This window comes from Strix uralensis, chromosome 3, assembly GCF_047716275.1.
Source record: "Strix uralensis isolate ZFMK-TIS-50842 chromosome 3, bStrUra1, whole genome shotgun sequence".
Taxonomy (NCBI): Eukaryota; Metazoa; Chordata; class Aves; order Strigiformes; family Strigidae; genus Strix; species Strix uralensis.
The window spans coordinates 74,843,300-74,860,775 of NC_133974.1; the positions used below are offsets into that span (position 1 = coordinate 74,843,300).

Genomic DNA, 17,476 nt, shown 5'->3' on the forward strand with positions numbered 1-17,476 from the left:
AGTGAAGTTCTCAAAGCATCTTAGCAAGACTTTGTTCATCATAAAATCAGCTGCAGTTTTCTCATAACAGTGTGTATGCATCTACTGTAGGCAATGTAACATAATGCCTTTCAACCATATAATGGCAAACTTTCCCTCCCCCCTACTGGAACTCAAGTTCAAATCCAAAGTGCAAGAAGAAACAAAAATATCCAGAATTCTCTCTCCAGTGACACAGCACAACTTACGATCACTGCTCTTAACCTATGTTTCCAGAGGAAAGAGAAGCCTGTTCTGGAAGAGAACAGGGCAGGAACAGGACTTCTCAAATATGATTCACACAGATAAGCTAAGCTTGTATCTAACAGCTTGACGTCTAGATAAGGTAAAACTTCAGACCAGAAGGTTTTAACAGAACTGCACACAAAAGGCACTCTACTTCCAACTTTGAAGTTAGAATTCATCCATGAGAAAGAAATGTACCTTTTGAATTGTGCCTAAATGGCTGTCGAGTGTCTGAGACTCTTGAAAATCAGTGCCACAGACCTCCAGTGAGTTCATGAGCTGAGCTGGCTCACTAGTGGGCTAGTGAAACCAGGACAAGGTAGACAGAGGAAATTTGCAACAGAGAGCAGGCAAGCAGTACTGAGCTGTCAAGACTGTCTCCCCTCAACTTGTGTAACATCATCCTGATATGCTTCCTTTCCCAGGAAGCATCACATACCTCTGTAAATTCAGCATCTCATGACTGCCCAAAGTTCTGCAGGGTCCCTTTACCTACTCTTCTTCCCAGAAGACCATAGAAGAGCCATGCCATGGAAGAGCACTCAGCTTCAGAAACTTCCATCTTTTTGTCATATGTTCACATGGCATGGTCTTCTACTTGTTTCTTGTGGCTCCTGTGCTAATTGCTCCATGGTGATGGATGGTATTTGGCAGACAAGTAAATGTTACTCGATCAGTTTAAGGATGGCTTCTCAGAAATCTTACCAGGCACGACTGCTAACTGCAGTACATCATCATATCCCTGCCATCAGTAAATCTTGAGATGAATTCAGCACACAGTGCAAAATGAACATGCTAATATAAAATGGAGGTGGCATTTACAAAAAAAAGGTCAGATTTGACCGGATCTACTCTCAGACACAGACAACGAAAAGATTTCATTCATCTGTTACAGCAGTTTACACTGATGACTGTTAGGTTCCAAAGGGTTATAACTCAAATCTTGCTAAGATCTGAGCAATTAACCTGACGATGTAGCAGTGCTAATGTGGGGAGTTAAATCAAGTGATGTCAGTCCTTCTAGGCCTTCCTACAATGCATTTCTCACCTGTTTTTTCCTGCTGTCTACCTATTTTTTTTGACATTTCACTTGATTTATGCTTTTTTGAATGCAGGTGTCTCCATTTCTTTAGAGTTCTGGGATGAAACCTGAACAAAAGCATGAATTTATTCCAGTGAAACCTTTATTAAGCAGGGCAGAATGTATATCCAACATCAATAAATCCAAATGGAAACAATTCACTTTCCAGTCCTATAGAAATCTTCTGTAATTTAAGTCTGGAAAATCAACTAAATTAAAAAGATATATTGGACACTGGAGAAAATCAAACTGAAACAGAACTTTCCTTCTCCATATATTTATTCCACTTTTTTGATTCACCTCCCCAAATCCTAAAAAATATTCTGTCACAGTGGATCTCATAATTCAGTATATGAGGTTGTTGCTACAACCTGTCAACTGTGCTAATTATTCAAATCTAATTAAAAATGTCTTCTCTTCTATTGCTGACAAGGATTTAAGTTTTTTTTTTGGAATACAGAAATCAGTAGCAGTCATCTTGAAAAATCTGACAGGTGTTGTGGACTTCAAGTGGTGTGACAAATGTCAATAAGATGACCCTTACAGCTTACACTCTTGACATAGGATATAATACAATGTGAAAAATACAATGAGTCATTCAGTCATTCTGGCTGATCCTTTATCTTTGATGTCTCATAGAAGAATAACCTTCAGAAGAGAGGAGGTTTGGAGGAAAGTCCCCATTAAAGAGTGAGATAGAAGTATAAGTGCTTTCTTAAAAAACAAGAGTATTACATCATTTGGTTAGTAAAGATATTTGCGTAAATTTTAATGAAGTTTTTTATATCGATTTTCCAAAATAAACTCACTAGTGAAAGCTAGTTAATATAATTTTGATTGACCAGGGAGAAGACTTTATACTGAAAGTTCATAATAGCAGAAGGAAAAGCTAAGTCACTCTGAATGGCCTTCAAATGGTGATGATGTATCTTCCAGCCTATTTTTTAGATAAATTCTTTTCCTGTCATAATATGAAACCATATACATAAAGCTTATATTAATGAATTAAATATTAATATTAATAGATTTAAAAGATACATAGACTGCAAAATAAGTATCTTAAAATGGAAAAAAGCCATATATTTGGTTGCCAGGTAAACTAAACTCTAACGATGCCTCCAGCCTGGATACAAAATGAGACAAAGAACCTGTGGGACGAGAATTAATCCCTGCTTGTAAATAAATCTGTTTGCCTTCCAACGGCTCCTCCTACAGTACCTTCAGGTATACAGCAGACCCTAAACACAGGATGGAGAAGAGGTGGATGGTGCTGTAGTTGGTTCCCCATTGCATGTGTGTGACTAGCCAGCTAACTAGCCAGCCAACTAGCCAGCCAACACAGTAATTTGCCAAGTAATGGACTTAAAAACCAAGCAAGCAAGCAATCAATCAAAAGCCAAAATACCACCCACCACCCCCCCCTCCCCAAACAAAAACCCCTCAATCCATCACCAAGAAATAGCTGAACTTTCAATGAAGGTACTAACTTCAGTCTTTCTTTGCTCTTATTTCATGAACAATATATGCATTTAAGGCCTTTTCAGCTTGTAATTTGAACAAGAGCCTTGATCTGCAGTACCTCAGGTAAAAAAGGCATCTGTAGATGCTTGCTAATGTTTGTCAAAATTGACAAATGAAAGTCAAGGAAGACAAAGGGCAATTTTATAAATTTTATAAATTAACAAAACATGAACAGACTTTCTGGAACAAAGGATAATTTCTATTCTGACATGAGTCTCACACAGACTGTCAACAGTAGAAGGCTTAGGCATCTCATAAGAAATGAACCATGCCTACTTAGGGAAGAAAACAGAAGATTAGTGAAGAGTTGGCTTCCTTGAGAATAGGAATGGGCAGATATATTTGAAGTGATTAGCAATACCAATACAGTACCTGAAGACACAGTGTCATCCTCAGAAACCTCAGTGTCTTTAAAATCCAAAGTGAAGGACGTGAAGGCAAATTTATAGCTGTAAGCAGCCTTCTTGCCTAATACACATTTGATCAAATACCACAATGCACTATTGAAAACCTAAAAGCAAAAAGAGGAAAAGCATTCAAAGAATGATTAATTTTTTAAAGCGATTTATATTGTTTCTCACTATTGTTTCAAAAACTGTTTAGGTCTTTTATTTTTTCATGTAAAAATGAAGTTTTTAACTTCCTCTAACAAATACAGTATCTGAAAATTAGTCCCAACTGTAGGATTACAATGCCTCAAGCCAACAATCAAGAAAAAACCTGTTTCATGCCTGGCTTATTAAATATAGGACTGATTCTACAGCATAAGTTTTTATCACCCCAAAATATCTTAGTAGTTTATGTGAAGTGAGTTGATGGTCTCATACCAGAGGACAGCAGAACACATTATAATCACCATCATGAAAACTGGCATTCTAATTAGAAGTTTTGGAACAGAGACCAACAATCAAATGGGCATGCTTACTGAATTAGGAGGTGGCACCACAAGGAAAAGTAGGAATATATTGACGGGCAAGAGGGGAAGATTTTGTGTCCTACTTATATGACTAAACTGATGGCTCTATTTTTATTCTTGACATATTGATACTCTTTAAAGAGCAGAAATCCAGTCTCTTTTTCTTTCTTCCAGCAGATGGAAATTTTAGAGTGTGTTTTTCAGAGCTTGTTTCATAATTTGAATTGAAGAACACATTAACATCTTATTGGAAAAGATATAATTTTTCACTTTCATTGTCCTTATTTTCATATTTTTCTGCTTTCTGGAAATGTTTTACGCTAAGTTATTGTGTTGGGTTTGTGTGGTGCGGTCTTGGTAGTGGGGGAGGGGGCTACAGAGGTGGCTCCTGTGAGAAGCTTCTCGAAGCTCCCCCGACACCAAGTCAGACCTGCCTTTGCTGAGCCAATTAGCAATGGTGGCTGTGCCTCTGTGATAATGTATTTAAGAAGGGGAACCTGAGAGGATGAGGGGGAGTTGTGAGGGAAATACCTGTGCAAACACCAAGGTCAGCTGGAAGAAAGAAGGAGGAGGCAGGGAGGTACGCCAGAGCACAGATCCCCCTGCAGCCCATGGGGAGAGAGCAGGCTGTCCCTCTGCAGCCCATGGAGGTCCACGGTGGAGCAGATGCTGACCTGCAGCCCGTGGAGGACCCCACGCCCAAGCAGGTGGCTGCACCCAAAGAAGGCCAGGACTCTGAGGGAAGCCCGCGCTGGAGCAGTTTGTCGCTGGGAGGACTGTGACACATGGAAGGGACCCACGGTGGAGCAGTTCATGAAGAGCTGCAGCCTGTGGGAAGGACTCATGTCAGAGAAAGTTTGTGGAGGTCTGTCTCCCATGAGAGGGACCCCACGCTGGAGGAGGGGAAGAGTGTGAGGAGTCCTCCCCCTGAGGAGGAAGGAACAGCAGAAACAACGGGTGATGAACTGACCACAATCCCCATTCCCCATCCCCCTGCGCTGCTCAGAGGGAGGAGGTAGAGAAATCGGGAGCAAAGCCGAGCCTGGAAAGAAGGGAGAGATGGGGAGAAGGTGTTTTTAAGATGTGGTTGTATTTCTCACTGTCCTGCCCCGATTGGTAAATTAAGAGGTAGTGGTGGTGTTCAAATTACATTGACATTCTTTTTCTTCCCCAATGGAATCTGTCTTTTGCCCAAAACCATAATGGGTGAGTCATCCCCCCCTGACCTTGTCTCAATCTCCAAGCCTAGAAGCTGTGTGATGCTCAGTTGCCCTCTGGGCTTAAACCACTACAGTCCTCTGTCGTGCCCAATGTGGGGCATGAAAGCACAGCCGCCTGCTCACTCCTTTCCACTCAGAAATGGGGAGGAGAAAATAAAACAAAAGGCTTACAACTCCCACTGCTCCTCCCAGATTCCCTTCTTAAATACGTTATCACAGAGGCGCAGCCACCATCGCTAATTGACTCGGCCTCGACCAGAGGTGGGTCTGACTTGGAGCCAGGGGAGCTTCAAGAAGTTTCTGACAGGGGGCCACTGCTGTAGCCCCACTAGCAAAACCCTGCCACACAAACCCAACACAGATATTTACTTGAATATTAATAAACACTTCATTTAGTTTGAAAGATTTAAGACTGGTGAAGAAAGAATCTACTTTACAACATTACGTTCAGAATAATTTTTCACTGTTTGTATTAAAGATAGATAATTTCCATATTTTCATTCCTGAATCACTGTCGGCTCAGTGCCTCTCATTTATCTCATTTCTGTTTTTTTATTCCTTTACAACTATTCATTGGTCTTCTTAGACAGGGAGAGACAGAGATAACTGTGTTCATGCCTACTGAATTTTTTTTAAGGTCCCTAAGTTTTACACATACTTCATATGAGCATGTACATTTAGAATTTGTATTTTCCATTCCAGAGAGGTCAAACTGATTTTTTTCTGTTGGACTTGGCATGAGAATTACCTCTTTCATGAGTGGTGCACCTGGAATCATTCTTCTCAATTCTGTTGTTTTGCTGAATTTGAGCCTGGTGTGAAGCCCATGTATGAAAGTACTGGCTTAGGTGCTCTTTTTTAATATCAGCAATTATAAAAATATTAATCCCTTGCTTTTATTCAGTCTTCTAAAATACACAGACTAAACTGCATGAGCTTTTTAGTACTCTGATGAAAGTAATTGAATCTGGAATATATAAAGTACTGACTGTAGAAAAATCAAGTTCTAGCAGTATTATCAACATTTGCATATACATAAAAATTTGCAGACCTTTTATATAACTTTTTTGTTGCAATCTTTTTATAATATTGCAAAGCTACAGTATAGAGACCTACAGAAAAGTGTAAGATTTTCATCATGTATCTAAAGACCCTTTAACTTATCAAACACAAAGCAGAAAAGTTGAATAAGAATGTTGCAGTTTCAAAAACTAAAGAAAAACAACTCAAAAATACTGTGAGGAAAAAACCCTCATTACTGTCTTCAGTAATATAAGCTGTAATAATGTTTGCCTGTGCCATCAACATTAGGCACAGAAATGAACCATTCTGGCTTTTCTGCATTTCAGGTAGTGTCTTTTAAACCCAGAATTAAGTCATAAAATAAAAAAAGCTGATGCTTTCTGCCCCAAAGTATGATAAGCTAAACTGACAAAATTAAAGACTCAAATTTAGAATGTGCTACTCTGTGCATATTAGAATTTGTTCATATTAAAAGAAGGTAATTATTGTACACAGTTGCAAGTTATGTCATTTGGGCTTACACTTAATAACGAATACCACATTTGGAGCACTCACGAGGTCCTTTTTAAAACCATAGTCATTGTTTTGAAGAGGATAAAGACAATGTTAAGCTGTTATCCAGCTTCTGTAGCCTTTAGATACGTGCTTCTTAAAACTGTTTATTCACCTTGAAGTGTTCTTCAACCATTCCAGTACCATGCAGGCCAGGAGGACAGTGAGCTAGTTCCAACTCCTTCAAGGCTTTAGAAAGTTCAGGCTTACTGCTGAAATTATTTACCACATTTCCAACCGCTTTCAGGATAGCTGTAGCCTGTTCTATAAACCGGTAGCTCTCCTGGAGAGAGAGAATAAAAACAACCATTGTTAGAAAGATTGCTTTAAGATTTTCTTTTGTTTTCTTTCTAGGCTGTGACACCATACAAGATTTTTTCTGTGATGAAGTACAAAACTTTTCTTAAGTCAAGCAATTGTTACTCATTTTAGGAACTGTAAAATCAACTAGGTATCTGGTATGCTAAAGCATATACAATTTTCACTAATTTTAGCTACTGAAATAAAAATGTTATAACACTATAACAGGCACCAAAACATATCTCTGTTAAGGATTTTATTTTTCCTGTATCATTAGTATGAGGACATTTAATCAAATTAAGATGTATATAGAGACTTTCTACTGCAGTGATAAGGCTCTTGTTAGCTGAAATGCTCAGCATCTATTATAAAAGGACAGATGAGTATTTGTTTCCCGCTGAAAACAACATCCAAATACATGCTACCTAAAGAATCATTAATCTTCATCAGGATTTCTGTGCAAGAATGTGGACACTTCCCTGCAGATGACACTATGCAGAGAAATTTCTGCTATGCAGAGAAATTTCTGCCTTCAAAAAGTGCAGAGAAGACCCCAGGAATCAAATTCTGCTTTATTTTCTTGATGAGGAATAGCTTTTCATCCACAACCTGAAGACAAGGCCACAAGACATTTTTACAGCCACAAGACATTCTTAATGGCCCAACTTCTTATATTTAAACTTCTTTGCTATAATAAATGTAATAAATTTGCACAAGCTGCTTTAATGTCCTATTATTAGGACCCTGAATCTACATTGCTGTGTAAATTTGCTGTTGCACTCACCTTTCAAAATATTTTTGCACAACTGTGCTCTAGAAGCTATACTCCCTCCCATCAGTGCCCATGTCAAATATTTGGGCCTACTGCTTGCCAAAGAAATCTTGAAAATATGGATGACAGTGATATCTCTCTGGATTGTAGGCAACAAAGGCCAAAAGATGTAGTAATTACTCCCCTGGGCCTCTTGCTATGAAAAGTTGTTTGAATCAGTTGTTCATTTTAGGTATAAAAGCTGCTCTGGGACCCAGTGAATAATATGAGATTTCATGGGACAAAACAAATGTTACCGATGTGACAGTTTATTTTACTAGGCAGGTATTTTTGAATATTAATTAATATCTGTACATGTATTTTATCACATGCCTCAAAAAGAGAGCTTATACGCTACCTCTTACATATGTCTTCCAAGAAGAGTATTTTTAACATTCCATTTTATGCTGCTGCTTTATGTAAACCACAATACTACCCAATGCTTACTTACATATTTATACAATTGTTGCAATATCCATATCAGTGCCTGCTGCACTGTAAAACAGATTTCTTTTATGCACTCATCCATTTCATACTGAAATTAGTATTATACCATTAAATATAATAACTCTAAATGAAAATTCAATAGTACTTCATTTTAAAACTAAATAATAGTTTAGTTTTAGATAACAGTGTCACATTATCACAATGCTTGACTAGTTCTGGTACCTTTTCAAGACTTGGCATCACAGAGTCCTCTTCTCCAAAGACACATGGCACCATGCTACACAGATGAATATGGTGCCCTATGGGAGAACTTACTGTGAAGAGCAATACATGTCGCCTACATTCAAGAAAAAAAATAATCCAAAAAGCACATTTTGTTTTGTTTTTTAAATCACAGAAATTCTTAGGCTTTTCCTTTCATACATTTGTAAAAATTGAATCCTTTACTAGATGTCCTGGCTCTTCAAATCCTGCATTTCTAACTCCTTACTTCTCAAGGACCTCCAAACATAGGCATTAGGGGAAATCAGAGAAGTCACTATTTTATTTTTATTCGTTCAGGCTTTATTTTGATTTTCTTTAGCAAAATAGGTGATTTTACTATTTCAGATGGATACAAAACCTAAGTTTTTTAGTCAGGATTATAGTTAGCTACACTTAAAAATGTATCTGCTCTAGAAAGCTTAGAGAAGTCTGGTCATGCATTACTTAGACCATAATTTCCATATTTGCATTGACAAAACAGGAAAAATAAATGCATAACTGTGTCAGGCTAGATGAACACTAGAGAGTGACTATTTTATGGAGCACCTGTGGGCCAAACCACTCAACCGTAACCTCCTAGGGTGGCCAGCAACAATTCAGTATGTCTTATTGGGATACACTCAGCTTGTTCTTGTTTGCTTGATTGTATCTTATAACGGAATCCAATCATAAAAAAAGCCACTCCTAACTATAGTTATACAATGCAGGGAATTCATGCTCTTCTCTCCAGTCAACAATGTCCTGCAGTCCCACTGAAATACTTGAGGAGCTTGCTGATACCAAATGGCGAAGCTTCATGGTCTTACATCATTGTCAGAATGGCATTTAGCTGGAGAAGTTCACCTAGGACACAGCTTCAAAGTGTTAACCAGAGATCCAGCAGTGAAGTAAGAAAGGAGAGTTACTCCCACACACACACTTGCACTTTTTTAACTGCATCTTCTTGCGAGTGAAATTTGAAATGCGCCCTGGCCACCCACAGGCAGAGGGAAGAAAGTGCCTTCATGGCTTAGCAAGTCATTTCTCATTCAGAATGAAATGAGGAAGTGGTCAATAAGCCTATTTGTCTCCCACATTTGCTGTAAATGAAATCTTCCTGTAAGCCTGCTGGGTCTGCCTGGAGTGGGGAGAATCAAAGGTGAGAAGCTTATCAATTTGAGTTGCCTGTATCTCTGGTAGCTCTGAAATTTGCAGGGGCAAAAAGATACATGGTTTTGGCTTTCCTACAGGAAAGAGATATGCAACTTTTGGAAACTACACCAACGAAATACATGTGGTGGCAGAACTAACCTATAAACACAATAATAACTTTTCCATTTTTAGTCTGAATCAAAACAAATAGAGAGCACTATTAAAGATATTTGATTAAATGTCAATGTGCTAGTATTGTGCTATTTTCCTTCTGTGCCTATTTATTTAAAACCTTACTTGTTTTTTAAAAAATACATTTTGTTTCATCTCTTTGAGATTAAACTCAAAGAGTTTAACTGGTGATTTTCTATTTTTGGAAAAGTAGGCGCCTCAATGCATTAGTCAGCAACTTCATGCTTATGGCAAGAGACGAAGATGTCATCTTCCTTGTTCCACTGGAAGAAACTTCAGAAACTATCAAATATCAAGGGCTCTTGCCTTTTATTCATTTCTTATTTAAACAGTCAGTGCTCTACACTGAATATCTAGAGTTAGATGCAAAGAGAAATAAATTATATTAAGCACTATGTGAAGACATGCAAGCCTTTATGAATAACCTCAGAATTTTTCCTGCCATGTCTCATAAATCCTGTTTCAAGAAAAGCTATGAAACCTCCTAATTTATCATCATGCTTTTATAATTCCACCAAAATTCCTAATACTTTATTTTTTGTTGGTATTCCAGAGAACATCTCAAAATCATTCTTAACACTTCTAAGTAGGAATTTATATTCTAATTTATTTTTCAGCAAGTCAGTGTGATATTTTCTTGCTAGATGATCTTAAATAAGCGTAAAGAATTAAAAATATTTATAAAGGTTTTGATAATTATTTTAAATTCATAGTAATTTTGCAGTCTTACCAAATCCTAGCTATCAACCAGTCTGATATTCCAAAAACTCATGTTTCAGAAAATAAACTCTTGGTTACTGTGTAAAGTAACCAAGATCATCTCAAGCCTTAAGACTAAATTGTGAAATGCAGCCTCATACATACCCAACAGGAAGATTCAACAGAGTAGCTTTGGTTGCCGTTGTATGCATCTTTAACACAAGTTCTCCAGGAGTCACACGTTTCCAAGAGAAATGTTCAACCATCAGCACACCCTTCGAAATACTAGAACATTCTTGTTTAGTACCTAGATTAAGAAAGAAAAAAAAAAGCCAAACCTCACACAATTGTGGGGGGGAATAACAGTAAAATTAAGACAAATATACTTATGGAGAATCTGTAGCTACTTCACAGTCATTCAAGTCTTCATTTAGGCTTTGACAACTCAGAGAAAAGAGTCAGTCATTTAAAATGCATAGGCGGTAAAGAATATGGCTTATTTGCACTATTTACTAGAAAGCAATGGTTAAAAGAATGTGTTAGGAGGATGTGTAAATCAGACATCTTCCAAGTCACTTAAAGTTGCTCTAAAACTCCGTAAAAATCCATTCTGTCCACATGCAAAGGAAGCAATCAGCCACACAAAGCTTATATTTATATTACAGTTTAATTATTTTAATGGGATGGTCAGTTTGGATTTTTTTAAGCTTTTGGTTCTATCTACTCTACTCTAAATGCACTAAAATTATGTCCATACCCAATGTTTAAATGTCTGATTAACTTAAGCTGACTCTCATAACATGCATTAGCTTTTCTGAATGCCATTCTATGATTTTCATAAAATACAAGTGATTTTTATTTAAATGATACAAGTTGTTGGATCTTGAAATAAGCCAGCTGTAAATATACTTGAAACCTTACTGTGCAACAGTTTAAAAATCACTTAAAAAATAAACTTTGGTCATATTGCCGATTTTACTGCATTTTGATCAGCTAAGGCATAAAGTACCATGTAAGAATGGAATTTGTAGAAAAAGAAACCCTAAGAAACCCAAGGAAATCCATACCAGAAATATATTGATGAAAAGCTTGCATGCAGGAAACCATAAGAAGCAGTAAATGAAGGGATCCTTTCAAGAAAATATTCAAATATGAAAATATATCAATATGAAATAACAAGAAAGTATTGCTTGAATATTAGTGTATTTCCTAATATCAGTTTGACTATTTAATGCTAAACTCTCAAACTGGCTAAGATACACCACAGACAAACACAACAGCACAGACATATTCAAGAATGGGAAAACACAACACTAACGTGCACTTTTGTGTATTGGCCTTACCTCCCCTATCATCCCAGCGTACTAATGCAGAAAAGCTAACCAGGATCTCAACAGGCATCAGACTGTCCACAAGTAAATAATAGAAGACTCGGTCATCAGTAGACTGCATAGAAAAACAGACATTTGTTCATCTTTCATTTTCATTGAATGCTCTCCACCTGGTCTTATACATAGCATGACTAAGACTTCAGATACTGTGACCCTAGATATGGTATGGGAAGTAAGTAATTAACTGTCACTACTTTTGCCAAGTTTCAGAACGTCATTTAATCCCAGAGCCTCATGCTGCATGTATAAACCATAATGTTCAAAGATAAAAGGAAACAGAAAAGTTTCTTGAATAAGAATATATCTACTTTTATATGATATTCTTCATATCCACCTTAATTTAGTGGTTCTACTTGCCAAAGATCCAATGGAAGACCAAAAATTTTGTTTTGTGCTGCAACTTTCTGATTCTAATCAATTACAGTAAGTTTGAAAGAAATAAGCACTCTTGTAATTTGTAACATAATTGATTCTGCTTCATGTTTTTTTTCTATGAAAATATATGGAGGCAGCATTTTTCATTCTCAACTTTAATACATGATTCCTATGCCAATATTAGAAACTATAGAATGATTCTACTGTTCCTAGAAATTCTTCAAAATCTAAAGGTGAATGAACTTCTTTGCTTCAGAACTGTTTTAATACATATCTTCCTACATTCTCCAGAGTCATATCAATACATTTTTTGTATCTGATCCTGGAATACCACTACTATTATCTTCATAGCACAATATAGAAGTGTCTTTTATGAGTCTGATACAGAATTTACCTAATAGTGTAAACACCTCATCTGTATCAATTTAAAAAAAACAGAATATTTTTACAGCAAGGGGTTAGTTTTTTGGCACAACAGCACACAGGCTTACATAGTCTTGATGCCAATTATGGCTTGTGAAAGTATATGGTGCAGTGATTGGGAAAACTTCTTGTGATGTGATTACAAATAGAGAGAGGTGTGAAATTGCAGGTATACTACAATTATGAAGCATAATCCTTGTAGTTAACCTTCTCAGTACAATATTTTACATGAAGTCCACACCTGGAGTTTACATTTCAGTACTCTAAAATTACACTTCAGCTACAGTGTAAAACTAGAGCTGGAATGGGATATTCAAGCATGTTGAATAACCTTCTGATAATATGAACTAATGCCAGGTTTAAAGAAATAGTGTAATTTCAGTGTAACTAAGGGGTATTTTTAATCCCTGCAAGAGAATCTCATAAATTGCTAAAGGACTTAGCATGTAAAGAGAAACTGGAGGACTGCACTATACAGACTCCTGATTTGGGTTTTAGGTGACAGGTGAAGATGAAGAACCGAAGGGCAGATTCTGCAGCTCAATCATCATTAAATTTAATTTAGTCTCTAAATTGTTATAAGGTAGATTTAAATCAAGATATGGACAGGATGGAGATCTGATTCACTGTAATATATATACTCTCACTACCAACTTTCATGATTTACATACACTTGTTTTTATTATTGTGCAATAGCATTCTACAATATTTTCTTCTTGTCTTAAAACACTGTGAAACACTTCTGGATACTTGCTAGCAAACATTATCTTTGCATTGACTAAAGTAATCTTAATGCATTATTATTTTTTCAGTAATAGCAGTTCTATGTGATCTACTGATATTATTTAGGATATAGGTATTATCTAATTATGTAAGACTTTGACAAATATAAAAAGGAGGACATAAAAACTCAACATGGTCATATACCTTAAAATCTGTCTTCTGATAGTTATAAGCATATGTATGTGGATTGTGGAAAACATACAGGTTCCTAGGGAGAAAATAAAATAAAAATATATGTAGGAAAATAATCTTAGTATAAATTGTATATATCAGGTAAATATCTATTTCATAGCATAAGATACTAATTTTACTTTCATGAATAAATCTCCCAGCTATTTATCAAGAATGGTTCAACATTTTTAGTTTCATAAAAGGTGAATACAATTCATCTCCAGAGAAAGCAGCTGACATTAATTTCTATCGTTGCTGCACTTTTACAGTTTTCCATTGGAGGTCAGGCCACTAATTTGTCCAGTTTGAATCTATAAATGGTAATAAGCTAATATTACTCTAAAATTTCCATGCCTACCTGAAAATTACTGTAATAAAGTTATCTATAAAGTATCACTGTAAGGAAGAACTATTTTTTATAGTTTATTAATGTGCTTTTTCAATTCTGTGGTCATTTGCACACCTTCAGAAAGCTACTTAGTTCCTGACATTTTTTTCTGACCTTGATTTAACCAAAGGGAACATAAATGACTTTGGCTTTAATTAAGGATGGAATTAGATGTGAAGTCCAATGTTTTACGTAAAATAAATGTTTTGGTTACTCAGAAACTTATCAGGGATCCTGATCCATTGCTGACATTTCAATTCCTACAATGACTAAAATTTTCCTCATTTCTCAAAGTTGGTATGAACTCTGAACATTCACCTTCTTTTCACTGTATCTGAGATGTAGGCATGTCAGACAAGGAAGTGCTTTCAACAGAACTGACTGGTAAAATGAAAATCTTAGGTGCCTAATTTCTTCTGAGTGATAAATTCTTCTAAGGTCAATCAAGATGCTTTGTTAACAGCTACTTTATTAGTTCACTGCAAAAATTAGCAAACTCTCACCCATTTAGGGACAGGAATAAGAAACTGACAAATGCTCTATACCTTAATATTACAGTGGTCTACAAAAGGTCAACTGTACATTTGGCTAACAAGTTAAAAAGTTCATATTTTACATTCTCTCTGTATGACACTGTGAGCAAGACTTTGAAAGGAAAGGAAATTACTTTGCTTGTAATGCTTTTTTCTGAAGACCCTATCTTCCTGGACCCAGGGCTCCCCAAAAGTAGTTAGGCAAACCTTAACAAGGTCTAAACTGATTTTTTATTCCTAAAGTTCCTGTAGTGCTGCTGCTGTAAAAGTTATACAATATCCCTCAGAAAGGGAGGAGAATTTAATATCTGCTCAAGAAAACACTCATTTATGAAAATAAAAGCTTCACAAAGAAATCTCAGTTACAAATTCAAATGAAGAAAATCTGGGTGAATTATCTCTGATAAAATTACTCCCCTCACCAATATCAGATTCTCTAAAGGATCTATATTGTACGAGGCTTCTTAAATCTGAAAGACAGAAACTAAAGATATCACGCTACAATCACACTAGCTTTTTTATGTTTGCAGAGGTATAAACGCCTTGGAATTATATTGAAAAGGGAGTGAAAGAAAGCACCTAGCTGACCAAGCTGAGCTATGCTGATGGCAACAGAAGACTTCCACAACTTTTTTTGACTTAGAATTGTGTTGTTCAGTTGCAGACTGTGTCTGCCCAGTGGCTGACAGGTTGGGCATGTGAGCACCCTAATGGCTGCACACTCCATGACCTACCAACTTCCACCCACATTACAGTCTGACATGTGTTTTGCAAAGCTGGTGGTTGTGTTCTCTGCTGTACTCTGGAGGACATACCCAAAACACAGCATGGAGCTGCACCTACAGACTCACTGTCAACAGGGGCAGGAATTCTGACCTGAAGGGGAGCCTTGGGACCACTCTGAAAGGCAGGACAGTTATACAAAGACCTGTTGAGAAGATACACTTTTTATATAGTCACATTTTGCATTTTACCATTGGTATACTGTATATTTTATGGAATAAACCACAAAACCTGTATTCCTTACTGGAAACAAACACAGAAGTCTTCAAAGCTAATCCAGGTTTCCCTGGAAACAGAAGTCCTTTCCAACTTGATTTCTTCCTTTGATTTATCCCCTGTCTGGATGTTCATACCAGTATCAGCTGTTTCTGACATTTGTTTTGCATCAAAATTGATATTCTCATATAATTCGTCTGTAGAGTTAAGAAGACACACAGAGCCAACACAGTGACAATATGCACATTAAAGTAGTATTATTTGTATATTGAAAAATTATCCTAAAATAATTTTCAGGATATTTTCCATACATCTCAGAGTTTAAAAATAAAAAGTAACCCACTAACCTAAAAAGCTCAAAAGGTGATGAAACAACTCTGTACACATATTCGTTGTTTACATCTGCAATTGCTTAAGTATTCTGCCTCAATATACTATTACATACTGAACTGTGCGCTAGAACCCTTAATATCAGCATGTTAGGTAAACATACATAGGAATTCTGCAAACCTAAAGTTATCTATATAAAGAAAAATACAACCCCCTGTCCAAAGCTCCTATTCAGTGAAAAGCTGATGGGGCAGTACCATCAAATTTTTACAATCCACAGAAAATAAAAAATACACAGAACTGTGGAGCACACAGAGACCTATCTTTGCCTCTGGTACTTATATAGTATGCCCTGTGATGCTACGCACACAAATCAGCCTAACTACTTGTAAACAGAAATAGATTTGAACTACAAGACGTGAATTTTCTTGTAGGAAAAATCAGAACTACTGTCAGATTCATACCAAAATATAAACACAGAAATGTCATGTAGATACATTTTGCAATCAATTAATAACTTTTAAAATTGTGTTGTAATGTCACTTTCTCTGCCTTTACTCTGTGAGATTCATATAAATAGTTATTGAAGAAGTTTAATCTGGCCCAAAAAGAAGTTTTGAGAATAGCTCAGAACAGCTGAGAATAAAGCTGAGAACATCTCAAACACGAACAGCTATTAATTCAGAATGTTTGCTGAGGAAAAAGATGAGATAATATCCAAACAGGTAAGGAATAACAAATGAGAAAGCTAATTAGAAAAATACATAATTTATATTTAAATGTGCTTTTTAATATTTCATGATCAGCAAGACACATAGTGATGTGTTAGATAACTAATGAGTTTATAAGATGTAGGTGGTTCAAAATTAGTCTACAACTGTTTTTCAAGAATTGAAAGGAATGTAATGTAAGGAAATATACCAAAGAACTTTTTCTCTTCCTTACACTATGGAACAACTACCTGAAAGTTATAAAATTTAGGCTTTTTCTTAGATTTAAGTTAATGTGGTCTTTAGCCTCCAGTGAAATAACCACAGTGCTTGGCTTACAAATGTGCGTATCACAGAAAGGATGATGAAGGGGTCACCAGAGCAGAACTATGCTCAGTGTCATCTTCCTGTGGCTCACTGTTGCTCCTTTTTGTTCATTCTGAACATGAGTACTAGAGCACTATCAATAGACCTTCAGGATCAATAGAGTCAATAAATCTCTGCAGCCTTCAAACAGAAGATATGCCCCACCCTATCTAAAAGTCAATACAGAAATTTTTCTGTTGGTTCTGTATGCAGACTGGGGTCAGAGGGAAGATAGCTCTTCCAGTGCAGTTAAAGGAAAGCAAAACTGGTGTCAACAAAATGGCTGAAGTTTCCCCACTCCTCTTTGAAGTAGTAATGAGAATCTTGTGAGAATGTCATCAAAAAGCATACTTTATCCTTTTTGATCTATGCAGTCCAAAGGCAGTGCTGTTCAGAGCTTCCTGATACAATTACAAGAAAAAAGTAAATCAAACTGCTATCATTTACCTTGTATGCAAGAAGTGCCAGCTATGAGAAACTGCAAACACTGGGTGATAGAATGAAGATATAATTTATGGAATAAAAAGATAAATAAATTTGAAGCAAATCTTTTGAGTTGTTCAGTATAAAATAGTATTTTTAAACT

General features: G+C 36.4%; 1 protein-coding gene across 1 annotated transcript in view; it reads right to left on the reverse strand.

Annotated features, from left to right (window-relative positions):
• Positions 1–17,476, reverse strand: part of ADGB (androglobin) — a 136,843-nt gene that overhangs the window by 44,415 nt on the left and 74,952 nt on the right. The window contains exons 16-22 of the mRNA XM_074864612.1: positions 15,513–15,681; positions 13,538–13,601; positions 11,765–11,867; positions 10,587–10,728; positions 8,358–8,472; positions 6,693–6,860; positions 3,239–3,377 (exon numbers count right to left, since the gene is read on the reverse strand). Coding sequence (XP_074720713.1) covers positions 3,239–3,377; positions 6,693–6,860; positions 8,358–8,472; positions 10,587–10,728; positions 11,765–11,867; positions 13,538–13,601; positions 15,513–15,681 — 900 coding nt within the window. The remainder of the gene's footprint in view (positions 1–3,238; positions 3,378–6,692; positions 6,861–8,357; positions 8,473–10,586; positions 10,729–11,764; positions 11,868–13,537; positions 13,602–15,512; positions 15,682–17,476) is intronic.